The sequence below is a fragment of the Lipophrys pholis genome, assembly GCF_963383615.2.
Source record: "Lipophrys pholis genome assembly, chromosome: 7".
NCBI classification, from domain to species: domain Eukaryota; kingdom Metazoa; phylum Chordata; class Actinopteri; order Blenniiformes; family Blenniidae; genus Lipophrys; species Lipophrys pholis.
The window spans coordinates 8,671,284-8,689,950 of record NC_137638.1 but is presented as its reverse complement, the minus strand read 5'-3'; the positions used below and the strand labels follow the sequence as shown (position 1 = coordinate 8,689,950).

The following is an 18,667-nucleotide window of genomic DNA, read 5'->3' as shown; positions in this document are numbered from 1 at the left end:
TGTATCTGATGAGTCATGCAAACTGGGGGCTCAGCAGGAATTAAACCATCATTGTTTGTCATAATGGCTATCTAATAGCGACCATATGAGATGGCATGCATACGAGTTGTGTGATATGGAATAATTAAATCTGCCGTAAATGTGAGCTGAGAGATTAAACCTGTGAGACGTCCTGATGTGGGGTGGAACAGACCCTTTAAAAAAACAAAAAAACACAGACAGACAGCAGTCAGTCAGTGCATACTGCAAACTGGGCCTCACTTGCCCAGCTCATCCCAGTTATCTGTCTCATTCATCTTCTTCCTCTTGAGAACTCATTGATTTTTCCTTTTCTTGGGTGGCAATCCAGCCACTCTCTGTCATTCACACGTCATTAAAACGCCCCCGTCTTTTAGAAGACACGGGCCGTATATCCCACGTAATTCCCTTTTCATCTCCTCCGAATGAATACTCTCCCACATGTCACAACATAGCTCAACTGCTTTGTGGCAAGTATCACAGATAACAGCTTGATGAGCACTGTGCAGCTCGATGATATGTCTTGTCATGGCAAGCTATGTCATTATGTACCTTGTCTGCACTAAATGACTTTGTGGACGAGTCGGCTCTTTATTCAGTCTTTTTTCTTTAATTTCCTCCGAGCACTGATTTACAAAAGAGAAAAAAAATCACCTGTTATTATATCCTGTTTGAATTATCTGGCAAGGGCACATATATTTCAATTTTCTCTACAACATGTTGTATAAATGCTGAGACTAAACATTCATAGAAATAGGAATGTAACAATTTAACATTAAAACTTAAAAAGGTACAAATTAGACATAGAACATATTGCTGAGAATCTTTTGTTATTTGAGCACTTTTGTTTAATCGAACCGAGCACTTTAAAAGTGGACTACTAATGCTCGGTCACAAAGAGACCAACTTAGGTGTCCCATTGACACGACGACGGTGCTCAGACCCACTGAAAAATGTCATTTTGTGAAAACGGCTCCCGAGGTGGAACTTTTCAAAAATGCTCCAACTCCGATCCCGTCCCCGTGGATATGGCAGAAATCTTTTTGAAAAAACTCTGACTCCATGGAAACGGTGGAAAACCCAACTTTTTTTCGACAACAATGTTTGTCTCCAGTCTCATGACTCCCAGTCCATATCCTCCTGAGACTTGATAGTTTTAGAATTGATAGTCACCATAATGGCAATCCAACTCTGTTGTCTGTCCATACAAATGTCTGCATACTGGCCATTGTTAATGTTTACAGTGCATTGTTCTCTGTAGGCATGTGTGTGTGGTCTGATTCCAGAAAACGACCAACAGCGCCAACTGGTGACCTGGCAACTACATCGTTCCCCATGTTTCAAAACATTACAGTGTAAACAAAATGTCTGAAACAAAAATGGCAAAAATTAGAGGTTTTCACTTAAAATGTTGTCGTGTAAACTGAACCTCAGATTTATTATAGACCAGCCAGGTTGGATCACAAGTCAGACCAATGCAGTGTTAAGTCTTCTGCAAAAAGCTTAGTAAAACAGGTTACATCTGGTAAAAAGACAACAAAAAGTGGAAAGCTCAGCACTGTCTCATGCTATATTGCATTTTATCTTGCGTTCAATTCAAACAGTTGGCCCGTCAGCAATTTGCAAAATTCTGCAGGACGACTTGCACAAATGAACTATTGCGGAGGAATTGGATTTAGTGTGTAATTAATCTTTTTTTTCATTCATTAAAACCTATCAGTTTCATTACCAGTCGTTTGTGTACTTGTAAGTAGTGTGTCTGGCTATCTGGATATTGCATGATGGGAATTGGGCTTCCAGTTATCACATTTCTTTTATTTCTGTGTTTTCCACAGACAAACTCCAAAGGGACCGATCTGGCTTCTTTAGCTGCTCAGTGCTCCACTATATTCCCTCCGCTGCCTGCTGAGGGTGAAAACATTGTTGATGAGAGCAACGAGACTGAGAAAAAAGGGAAAGTTGCAGACCGTAAAAACAAAATAATACTTTGTTTTTTTGTTTTGTTTTCTTGAAAACACGCCAAGCGTTACGTAGAGGTGAAAGAATGAATGATCGTCTTCTGTGAGAGCATCACAAGAAAAGCAGCTTATGCATCGTCTGGTCTCATTTATGAGTGTTTTTAAAGTCCTGACACGTGGAGTACGTTACTCTGTAGTCTCCTTCAGTGACGAGTTCAGAAACGTTTGCAGTGTGAAGACACACTGGCTGGTTGACGTCTGTCTCGGTTTGGGCAGTCGTCCTCACGCTGTGGTGATGGCAGGTGACACATTTTGCAGCCGGTCTGCATCGTAAGCTGGCCAATCGGGCCAGAGTGCGACACTGCAAAAGTGGAGAAGACCGAGGACGGTGAGATGACACATCATGGCAGTAAAAAGGTTGTCAATAATGGTTTGTCTTGTGAAGGGTGCTCTCGCCACTGCTCACCCCGAGGCTGTGCAAATGCGCTTGTCATTCATCGCATGTGCAGGATGAATGAGAGATCTGCCTACTAAAAAGCGCTGCTCTGTGCCGTGCAGGACATTCACCTACGCACAACCTTGGAGTGACTAATGCGTGCACATGTGGTTCTTTCTATGTGTGGCGTGGAGACTTGGTTTTGGCACTCGTGTCAAGAACGAAGGCAGGAAGAGGTGCGAGCAATTGAAGAAATCCTTTTTTGGTTTCCCCCTACAGCTTTTCTTTCCCGCGAAGCAATTCTCCAAAACCACTGAATGGATTACTTACAGAATGACTTTGGTTTTTGTGTAGACTGGTCAAAGATTAAGTGCTTGTTTGATTCCCCCCCCCACAATCCCCCCACCCCCCGATTGTAACTCACACAAACACTTCATCCAGAGCTAGTTTCTCCTCGACAAGCGTACGGAGTGCCAGCATGAGAGAAGCTGCTGCCAAACACGGGAATTTTGTTGTAATGAAGCTGTCAGAAAGATGTGGAGTGGATAATGTTTGCACCCACTCTCCTTCCAGAGGCCTGGGAAACCGAATATAGTATTCTTTGAGAGCTCCACAATGCCTACAGCAAAGACAGGCTACAATGACATCAAACCAGCATGAAACTGTGTACCCCGTCATTAGAGCATGTTCTCCATTCAGACCACCTCAGTGTGTTTTCACATCTTCCCGTGCGTCAAAAAAAAAAACACAGGGCTGTCTGTGGGTGCTGTCACCGCTGTCTCCCTCTCCAGCTGACACTTAACATGAGGAGGTGTTAACATTATCCGAGGCTTTCATCTAATATTTACCCGGGCCGTTATCCTTTCTGAATAATACAGCTGTGATTCATTAGGCTTCATTTGCTTTCATGCCAATGCATTAGCAGTGAGGGCTTGCAATCCTTCACCATTATCGAGTTGTTGACACAAAAGCCCCTCAAACTGCACGAAGGGCCGTGACTCACTCATCGGGAGCGGTGAATCGTGTTATTCCAAAATGTACTGAAATGTAAGTGAAATTCAACCACCATTCTGTGGGAATCAACACCTCTTATTAATGCCCGTGGCACAAATATCTGCAAACAACGGGCTTTAATAAACCCATTTATCTCAGCATGGGGGGGCAGAAATAGCGAAACGTAAAGAAATATTTATGGAATAAAGCCTCGGGGTCTGTCCACACCACTTATCCCCACCAAAGTAGGACTTTTGTTTTGACAACAAAGAGCATTTTGCAAATTTTAGTGGCAAAACTCGGGAAAGTCTGCAGTGGAGTTAGAGTTAGACAATGAAGTTATCCTACCTGGTTATGGTAGTAGAGTAATCTTTCTTTCTTAGTCAATGACAGGACAATCATCTTTCATTGAGTTAGCCGAGGTTCTGTTTACATGACAATGTTGTCAAGTGGAAAAAAAAACACTTTTTGGTTGGTCATATGACAATGGCGCTCGGAGCGACTGAAAACACAAGTTTTTGAAAACGGCTCCTAAGGTGGAACTTTTGAGGGTTATCAATATTGCAGAATAAAATCAATTAAGTAATATTAAAAGAAATGTTAATAGATTACCATAAAAAACATTACAGTGAAGCCAAATACTGACACAAAAAGCCACTCTCAATCGCATATGTTCAGATCTAAAACTGATTCTATGATATTTTAATTTTTTTCTTAAACAATCAGCTGGATGTGTGCGAGCAACAGGAATGACATCATTTCATAGATAAAAAATTTAATTGTATGGAGATGTCATGACGATAAAGTTTCAGTTATAAAGTTAAAATCTGAAAAAAAAACATTGGCAATTCAATATATATTAACCGTATATATAATTCAAAAACTGTCTGCATTGTTGTATTTGACGCAGCTATTTAAAATGACAGGTTTGTAAATTTTGGACGTTCTCAATCGCAATATGTGAAACGTGAACTGATATGCTGAATTTTCAAAGCCCAATGGTGTTTTCTTGTGATGTCACAATATGCTCTACCTAAATTCACAATCCAAAAGTAATGGTAGCTGAACTATGCATATTCCCAGTGTGTCAGACAATGAAATTTAAATTAAACCACCTTCCTAATTAATTTGTCAAAAGCGCTCACGGCTTAGAATTAGTCAAAGCACCTGGTTGGGATACATGGACGTTATATCCTCAAATCCTCATCGCTGTGTATTTCTTTTCTGGCCAGATATTCATGAAAAGCTGTTTAAGTACTGCATGACACACTCTGATTTCTCTCCCCTGAAAAAAGCTGCCTCCTAAATTGTTAACACCTGTGCTGAAGTCTGCCTGAGAGCTAAGCAACTTCTGGACACACAGGGCATGTACTGTAGCAGCTCCCCTCATTTATTTCCTTTCCAGCCATGTGTAGATAAGATAAAGCCTTATACACTCTGTTAAGCTAAAAAAAAAACCCACTTGGTTGCACTACTGGCAGCCCGCGCGGCACTAAAGCCCAAAGTAGGACACTCCGAATTTTCGGTCTTCTGGTGGCTCGGAGGAGTGCATCCGGACACCCCCACATGCTCGGGAGACGCTGGCATTATTTTCAGCTTACATTACTTGAATTATGCATTTTACATGGCTTCACATGTGGAAATTGCCCATGTCTGTGACATGTGGAGGCGGGCATGAAACTGGATTGGAGCCATTCTGCAGAAACCTCACGGGTTGAGTCGACTCTCTGCGCCATTCCCCGCAACATTTCACAGTGAGTTTTTTTCTGCTTGGTCGGCTGCCATCTTCACAATACTGTCGTGGGGAATGTGCCTTTTTTTTTTATTTGCCCCCATAATCCAGTGACACTATGCCACACTGCAATTAATCCACTTTTGTGGCATTTAAAAGCATACCTAAGTCTATTCCAGTTATCAGTGATGCAACACAAGAAGGTCAGCTAAACTCTGAAGGACTCCACCCAGCCTGGACATTATCTGTTCTCTCTGCTGACTTCTGAAAGGAGATACAAGCTCAACAAATAGACTAAAATACAGCTTCTGCCCCCAAGCCAGAACCCCCCCCCCCACACACACACACACACACACACACACACACACACACACACACACACACACACACACACACACACACACACACACCACAGAAGAACTGATGTGCAATAATCCCCATCTCATAAATGTGATTTGCACTATTGATTTTTTTATTTTTTTTTATCTTACTTTTGTTTTATTCATTTTGCATTGCCATCTACAGCCGCTAAACACATTGTGTCTGGAACAATAATGATTCTATTCTATTCTAACTTACAAGAAAAGGCATTGACTTTTCAATGGCTAAATGCTCTGATAAACGTAGCCGTGCTACCAGTGTGCAGCCAAGTTGCCGTATCCAGGCTTTGGACTATTTAATTGGTATAAGGAGTGCAGCAGGTGGTGTTGAATAATAGGTTTTACAAGTCTGCAAGAGCTTTGTCACTACAGTGCTAAATTTGTGCAGAACAATGTACCTAGCTGTAGTTGAAAAAGAGGCAACAGTGCAAATCTTGAAGTGACTCATTCAACCTGACCTTCTTTGCGATGGGCTGATACAGCGAAGAAAAGCCTCCAGTTGTGGGATGAATCTATGCTTGAAATGCCGTGTCCACCGGGCGATGGAGGAGAGGAACTATTCGGCGCCTTACAAGTTCACAGCTCCAGAACCAGCATCTGTGTCGGTGTGGGCGTGCGTCGCTGCAGATGGCTCGAGTGATCCGCACATCTGTGAAGGCTTCATTAATGCCGGGCAATATTTACAAGGTTTGAAACGGCATATGTTCCCATCCTGGTGACGTCTCTTTCAAGAAAGGGCCTTTCTTATTTTAGAAGAGATCACGCCCAAGCGCAATGTGCATATAATAGAGCTGCATGGTGAGAGAGTTCAGTTTCTTAATTTGTCCACCTGCAGCCTGAACCTCCTCACTACTGCATTTTCCAAACTTCTTGTTTTAAAATAAATGTTACCTTCCCTCTGTAGATTACTCACAACCATGATTTCTTTTAAAAAAATGATGAGAATAAAGGAAATTAGCTTTCATGTTCACCCGTTGCATGTTTTTCTGTGGGGATTCCAGACATTTCTAATACATGCATATGATAGGATTTAATCTATTTTAATTGGCCTTACTGGTGAATTAAGTTATTGCCTCTGTGTTTGCCCTGTGATGGACTGACAACCTGTCCAGTATATAATCTGCCTCTCCTCCATTGTCAGCTGGGATCTCCACCACACTGTGAGATAGACAAAGACTTCTGAATGGATGGGCAACATCCCAACCTTTCTGGATCCAGCACCATATATTTAGCCTAAGTCCACTTTTAAAAATGGGCCCACTATATAATACTACAGTCCTATTAGTTTACAACATTTACTTAAAGAAACTATCTCTAGGATTTCACGCTTTTGTTTGATTTTGCTTTAAACCACACGCACATGCTTACAGAGAACAAAATTCTACAGATACTCCAGATAATGGTGTCTCAATCAGAACATCATTTAGCATTCCAGCTTAATTAGAATTTATAAAAAGAAAATAAAAAATAGGATGCTTCGAAATCATTGAGGTTATTTGTAATTTCAATGATTTATTAGATAATGCAGCAAATTATTACATTTTGTTATAGAAAAGTTCAACACCCACATTTTGTACCAACTGTTGCAATATATAACGTATTATTAGAAAATGCATACAAGACTTTTATTGCAAAATACGTTGGATAATTAAAAATGTGGAGTTATTACAAAATGAGGTGAAGATGTATTACATTGTTATGTAACGCACCATTATTACATGAGGTGGCACGAAAGAGCATTTTCAAAAAGTTGCGTTTTCACTTAAACGTTGACGTGTAAAGGAGCCTTATAGGCCACACACACACACACACGGTTTTCAAATGTCTAATGTTGAGTGATACCCCGCTGAGCGACACTTTGAGCAGCCGGGGAGGTCAGTACATCATGGCGAGGTCGATGGGAATCTGATGCCAGTTGTTGAAAAAGAGAACTCTCCGCTTCTACTTTCCCTTCCAATTGCTCGCCAGTCGAACGGGGATTCGATCCGACAGCCCTCTGATTGCGAGCTCATTCTCTCGCTGTCAGGGTTTTGCCTGCCCCGCTGCCTATTGTTACCGCTGTCACTTCTCAGTAGCGTGACATAACTACCTATCCGCCTACCGCCGTTACGCTGAGCCACAACTATTCCCTGTGTTGCGTTGCTTGTCGATCCTTTTTTGCATGTGCTGGATAGAAGGAACTGTCCATATCCTCCTGTGCATGGAAATCTACTCTCCCTCCACCTCCTCCTTTTGTTTACATACACACATGGTCGCCTGGCTCTGTTTTTTTTCTTCCTCCTGCCCGCAGACCTCCGGTTCCCTCAGTTATTCATGAGCCATCTGCTCGGGCGAGTGCTGTGTCAGATGTGTGTCAAACAGGACCTCATCTGTCCCCCTCCGCTCGTCTTCTAATTGTGTCGTCGAAGCCGCCGCAAATGCAGCGCTTCCACGTTTGGTTGAGGGACTCCGGCTCAGCTCTCGAGTCCGTCATGTCCTAAATAACCTGTTTGATCTGGTGTGTGCATCTTTATTTAAGATCTTAGCATCTGGTTCATCAATGTTGGAAGGGCCGGCGCACAAATCTGTCTTTGTGCGCTTGTATCTTGTGGGTGGGACCGCCTCTTCTGAGGAGTGTGTTGGAAATGAAATAGGAGACCCAGAAATACAGGGCTTTCAATTAATAAGTCAACATGTTATTTTTGTCAATGGTAAATGTCGCCGCCCTCATTACAAGCAGAGAATGTAACGGAGGTCAAAAAGTAGTCAAATGTAGAAGTTGAAAAATATGTGACTCGACTTGGGAATGAGGTTAATTGCATTGGGAATCAAGTAAAGGAAGGAAAGTGGCTCTTTTGAAGAGCTGCTCCCTCAATGACAAGGTAAATACAGAACCAATAGAAAGGTCAACGCGCCCTCCTGATCTTAACCTCTTCCATATAAATATTCCCCGCCAGGCAGTCCCTCTGCAGCTGATTGACACTCCTGAAAGTGAAGACCATTTCCTCTACATAATACAACTTTTCACAGGCTTATGGAGGAAAAAAAGGTTCAAAGAAAATGTAAATTGAATATTTTCCAGGTCTGCCGTGGCACTATGACTTTAGGCTACTCTGTAATTCTCACTTTTTTTCCCCAGAAGTAATACTTTATCAAAAACTCTGGAGAGAGTCGAGGAATAACATTTAAAAAAAAAAAATTTGGTCAGAAAAGGAGGGTTTCACTCAAATCAAGAACATATCTCATCAGTTACTATGAATGAGGTGACAGCTCAATTAGATGAATGAGAAAATCCTTGAAAGGTGATTAAACCCTAAATAGGTTCTAAAGACATGGATATATTTGAAACTGTATTTTGCACCTGAAGATATCATTCAGATAGGTTTTCTGTTGGATTGTAATACTTTCCTGTAGCCCCGTGGTTTGGTTTTGTGAAAATATAGACGTGTTCACCACGTATACACAACACCACATATACCCACCAACAAAGAAACATTTTAAATGTTATATTTAAAGGTTATTGGCACATTTTTACAAGTCCCGCCCGCTCAGTGACATTGAGCTTAATGCAGCGCCTGAACTAAAGCATATTTCTAAACATGGTTAATAATAGTGGTCGTCGGAAAAAACTTTTCTCAGGAAGTAGAGAGAGAGAGAGAGAGATAAAGAAACATTAAAAAAAGTAAGCCTACAAAATACTGCAGCTCTGAACTGGAAAAATGCTGAACATTCGTGGCTTTTTAATATAACATTTGTAAAAGCTTTTATTGTGTCTTTCAAAAGTGCTTTTTGAATACACACTCCCAACAATCACACTGTATTGATAGAAAAGATCAATTCAACCATTCAACAATTGTGATATGTACTTGTGTCTTCACATATCTAAAATGTTCTCCATGAAAACTGGAGCATACTCACTTCACTTCAGAATGAGATACAAAATGACACGTGCTAAACGTATTGTCTCAGTATCTGACTGTTACTTTTTATTGCTTTGTGTTAGTTTTCTCAGACCAAATCTGTGGTTCTGACTTTATGACTTTCCATCCAGTCATTACAGCTCTTCATTACTCTGAGCTCGGGAAGTCATTTATGGATGTATTCATGCAACTTGTCATATCGTATACAGCCTCTGTGACTTATTCATTTCAACGAGATATAAGCACAGTTTATATATGCATGGATAAGTTTGCACAAGTTGCATGACCTTACGGGGAGGAATCATGACTATATTAAATGCCAACCTGCCTCTGAGCAACACAATAATGTATAATTTGAGAAGGAGGCCAGGAGGTCCCTGTGGAGGATGACTGCGATTCATCTCTGACAGAGACATCACTTCCACTCAGTTCCAAGGGGATGAGACTGTCATGTTAGCTGTCCCTGCCCAATCCCCAGCCCCTTCAGAGTAAAGCCGGCGTGATGAATCGGAGGCCCGTCTGAATGTGTTGTCCCGACGTCGCCTCCGTGTTCATCGCGCTCCCTGAAAACCTTTAAATGCATGTTGCGTTTTCTCAATAAGACAAAGCAGCACCGAGAGTTTGTTTGCAGTTCCAATCATAACAGGGACGTATGCAAATGAGCCTGGCTGAGTGATGCTCTCATACAATAAGTAAACAAGGCCGTCTTCGCCCACTCGTACCACTCTGCTGGACGACTGATGTTTTTGCATTTGAATGCGGTGACCTTGGTGACTACCAGAGCAGGACACTAGAGTTTTGGGACTTTTTTCCTACGAATATTTATCAACAGTACTTACGGGCTTTTAGCTGCATGTTCTTTTTACTTCTGACCCACTCACCTGAAACGTTGAATTGAGTTCTATACATTCATTGTCCAGGCATGAAGAACAGGTTATGCCACAAATATTACAATCACAATAGAATTTAGATGAATGACACAAGAAGAGCCATTATAAGTCTCTAAAGCAGGAGTGTTAAACATAATTCAAGTGGGCCAAAACCGGCCCTCAAGAGCCTCCAATCTGGCAACCAAATCACCAAGCATATTTAAAATATTTCAAAGATTAATTTTTTTTTCTCTAGAGTAGAGGACACAACAGTATTGTGGCAGTATACTACTGTTCCGTACCACTCCAGATAAAATTGGGCTGTTTGACACCCCAGATAAAAAGCTAAACCTCAAGAGAAAACAACATTTGGGTGCATAAATCAGCGTTGGCAAGTGAGGCGAGGACTCATCTGTTATTATAATTATGTGACTAGAAAAAAAAAAACCCTGCTAGAAATGTAATTTCTTCATGATGCGTTGCTTTATCATCAAAATCAATACCTTTTCCAAAATGTGGTCCAACCAGAGACAAAGTGTGGCAGCTCTAAGCTGGCCCTCCCCTTACAGTGAACCATTCCACCATATCAGTGTTGAGCTATTAAACTGCAAAAATAAAATAGTTATTGTTGATAATATGATGTTGCCACATCAAAAGCAACATTTACCTCACGTTTGGCAGCAGTGCTGAGCACATAGAGGTTTTCATTTACCTATGCAGACATTGCAGTCAATTCTTTCAGTAGATTCAATGCTACAAAGTCTGATATTCACTACACTTGAAAATAATTTAGAACTTTATTTAGTCTGGAACGTTAAGGCCTCACCTGGAACTCATTGGTCTCTGAAGACACTTAAACGTGTGGTTCAGAACGATTTCAAATACGATATTAAACGATCACAGAGCTTTAGGAATCCCAGAGCGTCTTTTATGTTCTCTGACAGAGCCATATGCATCTTTGAACCTCGATGAATTTTGACGACAATTATTTGAAAAGTAGCAGAAAGAACATCTTTTGTTCACAGGACACAAAGATACTCTTGACAAATGACCTCTTCAGAAACGACCGTAATATGAACGAAGATTCAGTCTTTCAAGTCAAGTAGGTGTACAGTAGGATAACTATACCGCTTTATATTGGAAAGTATGGAAAGAGCGCAGCGACGAAACCTCAACAAAGTACTATTGTTTTAGTCGTATGGACTTAATCATCTGAGAGGAACAGTTATGTAACTTATAAACTGTCTGTGTGTGTTTTCCACTCCATCCTGAGTGATCCTGTCTTTATTGGACCAACTTCGCCCTCTTCAGCTTCAAAGATGCACGTATAGATCCTTGCTGTTCATGCACCTGTAGTTCCCTATCTTTCTTTTTTTTTGTGGGACTGTTGTGTGCGTCAGCCAGTGTGTCAGCTACGCCTCTTCGAGCCCACTGTAATCTGTGACCCCCGAAATAACATGAGAATGTTGCAGAGACCAGTTTTAATGGGTCGATAGAGCGGCTGCCTTCTGCCACCTTATGATAGCGGAGTGTTACCAGAGCACCAGACCACACCTCAGTGCACCTATCAGTGCAAAGGTGCATGCAAGTACACTCACTGTTAAACCAGCATGGACGCTGGATGGGAAAATAGTGTCAGGCTTTGACTAGATACAGTATCATACAGCGCTTCGGGCATAAGATCCGGCTCTGAGAGAATAGCATTCACATTTTCTCAGCCTTTTTTATATAATTCTGACAAATGTATTTTGATTAGTCAAACAAAAAGACTGTTATTAATATATGCTGGTCCCCTGTAATTTCTGAACCCGGCATCTCGTGTCCGAATTTGGTCATCAATAAGGATTCTTGTCTTGGAGGAGAGGGAGGAGACAAATTGATGTACCTCATTCAAAGCTAAAGGGACTAGAAGCGTCACTTAGGAGAAAACAAAGAAGCTTGTCTCCTCTTAGATGGAGTTAAGATTGTTATTGCACGCTGATGCAGCTCTCCAAAAAGAGGCCACTAGCAGGGTCTAAAAAGAGGCTTTGAGCCACGTGTTGACACAAGGAGATAGGAGAAGATTAAGTGTTGAAACCGATGCTGGCAAACGGCGATAAGGGATCTTTTTTCCCTTTTCTTTTTTGTGACCTTGTTGTGTTTGTTCGAATCAGCTCAAGAACTGTCATGAAAAAATGATGAACATCACTTCCTTGCTATAAAATCTTTTTTTTTTTTTTCTGAATTCCATGCAAGAAAGCTAAGAGGATGACAAGTGTTGACCAGTCAATGGTGTGAACACAATCGGTCCATATGCAGCCTGTGAAGTGAAAGGTGAGGGGTTATGCCGAGGTGAAATTTGAATCTGAACGAATGGGATAATTGAGCGACGGCTCGACTGTGAGATTTATTCGTGTAACATATGGTAATGTCTTCAGCGTGATGCAGATGCTGTTCGAGAGCACACACACACCAAAAAAAAAATTATTGGCATGGAGTTTATGACATTGTGAGGCTTACGCTGTCATTCAACAGATGCTAACAAAGACAAGACATATTATGCCGAGAGCTGAAGAAAGCGGGCTTTGACACCGTGTGCGTGGGAGGAAATAGCCTGTTAATGAATAGACAGCAGAGAAAGGGGGGGGGGGTGAAAAAAGGGAAAGAAGACGGTGGAGGAGATACACGGAGCGTGCTGTGCGATAAAATATTGCTATTGTTAGGCAGTGCTGAGGGAAAAGTGCTGCGATGCAGAAAGAGTGGAAAGTCTTGACAGCTTTCCGGTGGCAGTCTGACGGCTGAGCAGGGAGATTGGAGGGAAAGTGCAGCAGAGGGCTGCTGTCAGGCCACACCAGAGCTCCGTTTAACAAGGTCCAGAGATGAGCTGCACCACAACACATTGCAGGGGAATGAGAAGAGGGAGGGTGAGAAAGGATGTGGGGATATGGGTTGGGGGGGGGGTCCTCATACATTTTTCCAGACCTCCACTACCTTTCACTCCCGCAAGCCTGGGATTCCTCACATGTGCATGCAAGCAGAGATTGGAACTCCTCAGTAAGAACCGGAGCTGCAGAGATTCAGTGGAATGCCCGCCGCCGTGTGACGGTAGCGGACATGCTCGTGACGCATTGACACCTTCACCTCTGAACGAGGGATGCATGTGAAACAGGCACACAAGCTCGAGATTGAACACCTGTAACAAGTCATACATACAGTGACTCCGGCACCATTTTCAGTCGTGACCATCGTGTGCATGGAGCTTATCTGAACCGCAGCAGAGGACAAACAGAAATAATTCATGCGAGCAAATGGAGGATATGCCTTATTTTTAAACATGGATGCCTTCGGGGCAAACAAGAATCTTAACGAGCCTTGTTCTGAGTGCTACCACACCCCGTCTATATCTCATCCTCATGCTGCACTTAAAAAGCTCCAGTCGCGGCTGCTCAGGGGCCCAGCCAGCCAGGTCACTTTAGCCCTCCTTCCACATTGGCCTTAGGCATTAATTTCCCTGCTTTGGTATCTTAAGTTATCGCCGTCTGTCAGACTAAATGTCAAAGTAAAAAGCTTTGAAGCAAACTAATTCCATATTGGGACCACCTCACACGATTTCTAAGTTTGTCCTCACAGTCACATTATCTCAGGTTCAATCATGACGTAGGAGGAGAAAGTTTTGAAAGTTTGTACTCAGTACAACTATTGTTACGTCGGTGAAATTGTAGTCAAAGACAAGTAAAACTAAAGCTTTAAGTTAACAGCAGGCTTTTGATTCATTTTATCGGTATTAAATATCTACTTTTAACAAGATTTATCCAAAAGAGTCCACAAATACAATTAGTTTATTAAACAAACGTAGTGATAAATTTGGAATTTCTAGTGAAAATAATACACCTGACTATATTCAAGTAGAAATGTAGTTTATACTATTCCAATTTAAATTATTGCACTTTATTACATACCTTACAAGGTACTCATAAATGCACAAATACTTCAATATCCTGCTTATATGCAATAATTATTTTACCAGGTAATATGTCGCTCTGTTAAAATGAGGATCCAGTCTTTTGTCGTAGTCTATTTTGGAGCTACATATCAGATTGATTTGCTATTGGATTAAAATCTACGATTATTTCAGGAGAGCATGCACTTGACCCGACCTCGAGCCATCTACTTCCACATTTATTACTTACTGATCTTTTGTTTTTGTTTTTCTTCTGTCTCTCCATAGGGGGGCGACTCCTTTTCCTGGTGATGTGGCTGAACCTTGTGCCTCAAACTGACAGCTGCCCTGCCAAGTGTGTGTGCTACAGTGAGCCCAGGCCCACTGTGGCCTGCCAACAACAAGGACTGTTTTCCATCCCCACTGAGATCCCCGTGCGGAGCCAACGGATATTCCTCCAGAGCAACAAGCTGACGGTGGTGCAGTCCACCAGCTTCAGTTCTTGCCACAATCTTACCGTTCTCTGGCTGTACTCCAACAACATCAGCCACATCGATGCCAGGGCCTTTTCCGGTTTGGAAAAACTTGAGGAGCTGGACATTGGGGACAACAGCAACCTCCGCATCATCAGCCCAACAGCTTTTCAGGGCTTAACCAAGCTGCACACCCTCCATCTGCACAGGTGTGGCCTGTCAGAGCTCCCTGTCAAGGTTTTCCGAGGAATGTTCTCCCTACAGTACCTCTACCTGCAGGACAACAACATTCTGACCCTCCATGATGAGACTTTCCTGGACCTGGCCAACCTCACTTATCTTTACCTACACAATAACAAGATCAAAATAGTAACGGACAACATGTTTCGGGGCTTAATCAATCTGGATCGGCTGCTGCTACACCAGAACCGGGTTATCTTTGTCCAGCCTAGAGCTTTTACTGATCTTGGTAAGCTGAAATCCTTATTCTTGTTCTTCAACAATCTCACCATCTTGACAGGAGAGACCATGGACCCTCTGGCTTCTCTACAGTATCTGCGTTTGAATGGGAACCAGTGGATCTGTGACTGCCGGGCGAGGACCTTATGGGACTGGTTTAAACGTTTCAAAGGCTCCAGCTCTGAGTTGGAGTGCTACGTTCCTGAGTTCTTGGCCGGGAAAGACCTGAAACGACTGAAAAGTGAAGACTTGGAGGGATGTGTGGAAACACCTCAAATCCAAACCAGTCTCTTCAGCTCCAAGGGACAGCCTGGGAAATTCCCTTCAACCGAAAGTCCCCTTGGGGACACCGTCCCCAGGTGCTGCCTTGGAGATAATGATAAGTCCTCTATTCTGTCTGGAAAAAGCCACCAAATTACTAACAATCCCCTGAAGGAAAAGGAGAACATAGCCAAGACTAAATATAAAGAGCAGGAAAGAACAAAAAATGAGACTCAGCACAAGCAGAACGACGGACCGCTTGGAACCTTGTCCAACACCCTGGGCAATTCTCTGGAAAACCTAAACCCGGACCTTATAGACAATATGGAGTCATCTACAGCGTCAAACAAAAAGAAAAAGAAGTGTTCTAAAAAGCCCAAATCAGACGCCCACTGCATCAAAGGCCGGGGTTCTTCTTTGGAAGTGTTGCGCTTTCTCTTCATTCCCGTGACCTGGATATCTCTAGCCATGTCTTAGGACTTCTGATCTTATTGTGAACAAAGGACTCAAGAATGTTGATGCTCATGACAATGATACAGAAGATGCAGTGACATCTACAACAGGCAGTGACTGAAAAGTGAGGAGTGACGTGGACCCGATGTTGCCCGATGAGGACAAATAATGAAGAGGTTAGAGTACATTTAACAAAATGGATGCCTTTACAGAACACTACAGATCTAATGTAAATAATGAATTGGTGCCCAAAATTGTTTGTTCTCTATGTACTCAACTGTACCGTGTCTAAGCTACACTTTGGAGACTCCTCTCTTTTCCTTCTCAAAAAGCTTTTACTGCTAAGACAGACCACCGGAGGGGAAAAAAAAAAAAAAAAAAAAGACAACAAAAAATGAAATAGGAAATCAGAGAAAGCAAGCACACAAAGAATGTTTGGTCTGTTTAATGAAGATAAATGATCTCCTACCCCCTGTTATTTATTCAGAATCATGCATTTGTTGGGTAATTTTTTTTTCTTTTTTTTATGTTTTCAAAATCAAATGTTTTCCCTCCCCTGATTTTAGTTCTATTTTCATGAAAGAAAGGATTTATGGGTAGCATTTACCAAAAAAGAAATGCTGTCAGTTTTTTAATGGAGATTGCGATGGAACCATAGATATGCATTTTATTTTACTTGTGTACAAGTATGAATATATTATGAATAAAAGTTCTTATTTCATAGACCTTGTTTCAAATTGAGTGATATTTTCCCCCAGAAGTGGCAAAACACATGGACTTCAGCTTTTTTCATGTAAGAATTCATATAGTTTGTCCATTTTATTAATTTATTTGGAGAATTAACATTTCAGCTTTTACATTTGGATAACTTTTTGTTTCATGTGACATTTTAATGGCCATTTTGCACTTTTATGACTCATCTTCTTTACTTAGCTGTCACCGAAAAAAAGAATATTAATGAATAAAACCTTTTTCCGTTTCTGCCATTACATGTTGAAAAACCTGGAGAGAGAAAAAAAAATTAAATTCCTGCACTTAATATTGCTGCTCGTGAAGAATCATTCGGCTGGGTTGCTGTTTTAATGAGGTGCAGAAGAGCTACATTAAAGGAGTTTTTTTTTTTTTTTTCCCAAGTTCGTGTCTGCAAAATGGTTCTAAATGAGAAGCTAAATGTATTTGAATTTGCCACATGCGTATGAGTTTTGGTAATAACAGCAGCTCAATCATGTCTCCTGGACCATATTGGAACTCCAGTGATTCTCCTTCTTCATTAACAGATGAACGACGCTCCGTCCAATGTTCATGGTATGCTTCCTTTTTGGGACAGCAATGGGTATTTTTTATTTTTTTTTAATTTGTCCAGAAAAAAATAAATAAATAAATAAAAATAAAAAAAAAATTATAAAAAAAAAAATTATAAGATTTGTCCAGAAACACAAACATCAGATTTTCCTTGAGCCTGGAAGAGACTGTGAACTTTTTCATCTCACCTTTAGACATATTGTGACCCTCTTTTTCAACTTTCTTTCAACTATCAAGAATCACAGAAAAATAGAGGTTTAATTGGAAATATACCATCCTCGGTTTGATCTCTATTCATGACAACTTGGAAGTCTGGAGTCATTTTCCGAAGGCTAACACATCAAACAAGTCAACGATTATGCTTTAATTTGCAATTTAAAACAAGGTCAACATCCGACGTCTACATTCATCTATGTAGCATACTTACAAGTCTTAAGTGACTTGCTGCACGTGCTGTATGAATATGTCAAATGAAATGCCCAGGGCGCCTTCATGAAATTCAGAATATGATTAGACCCAGTTTTGTGTATTACAAACATTGCCACATTGCTCACAATTCGGAGTGAATTATTAAACAGTGTATGGAAACGATGTGGGAATATTCAAAAAGTGACTCTTCACATCACAACCTTGATTATGAGAGCAGAAGAGACCCTCAAGGCGTCCTATTAAGAGCTGCTCCACTGTCTTGATGCAGAAAATACAGTATGCAGTATGTGAATACAAAATCACCGGGGCTGTAAAGTGCCCCGCTAATGTTCAGCACGTTCATCGGGCCCATGCTGGTGTGGCCACAGGCCAGGATGATGTCGAATTATATTCGGTGCCAAATTAAGCTGGGATCTCGTCAACAAGCCTCAATTTAGCTCACACATATTTGAAAAGTTGGAAAATGGGATCTGGACAAATCCCCGGAGAGTTCCTCTGTTTTCGATTAACCCTGGGAAGTTAGACGACCGAAGGAGACGTGAGAAGCGGTTGATCTTCAGAAGGTATCGCGGAGGAGAAGGCAACGAGACTTCACCGTCCAACTATTCACAAGCAGCCCCAGGCTGAGAGCATGTTAATGTTAATGTCAATGTTAATAGTTCATTCTCGTGTTAAACTGCTTCCCAATCTCTTATAAAAATAAACCCAACCTAAACAAGAAGAAAGACACTGTTGATAAGTTAATACAAGATGGAGAGATTAGCATGCCGCCTCAGGTAATGACACGTAGTTTCAGTTTTTACTTTTTAACCAGTACTGGGATGAACAACGATTCGCACGAACATAGTGGCGGGACAAAGAATACATAACTTAAGGAATCTCCAAATTCTATTAATTCATTGCATCGACAAACACCGGTTTACTGAAACCATGAGAATTGCCAAACAACACAAACTGGTGACTTTTTTCCCATTTTGCCTTCCTGAATACTGACGATGTAGTGTTTGATTCAGACCCTCAAAATACTGAGAGGAATTTATCGAGATTAATCCCCTCATACTTCCTTATGCAATACTTTCTGTGGCG

General features: G+C 41.5%; 1 protein-coding gene across 1 annotated transcript in view; it reads left to right on the top strand.

Moving 5' to 3' along the window:
- Positions 1-16,568, top strand: part of rtn4r (reticulon 4 receptor) — a 19,118-nt gene extending 2,550 nt beyond the window's left edge. The window contains exon 2 of the mRNA XM_080466744.1: positions 14,493-16,568. Within this exon, the coding sequence (XP_080322870.1) occupies positions 14,493-15,874 (1,382 nt within the window). The 3' untranslated portion in view covers positions 15,875-16,568. The remainder of the gene's footprint in view (positions 1-14,492) is intronic.
- Positions 16,569-18,667: the final 2,099 nt, after the last annotated feature.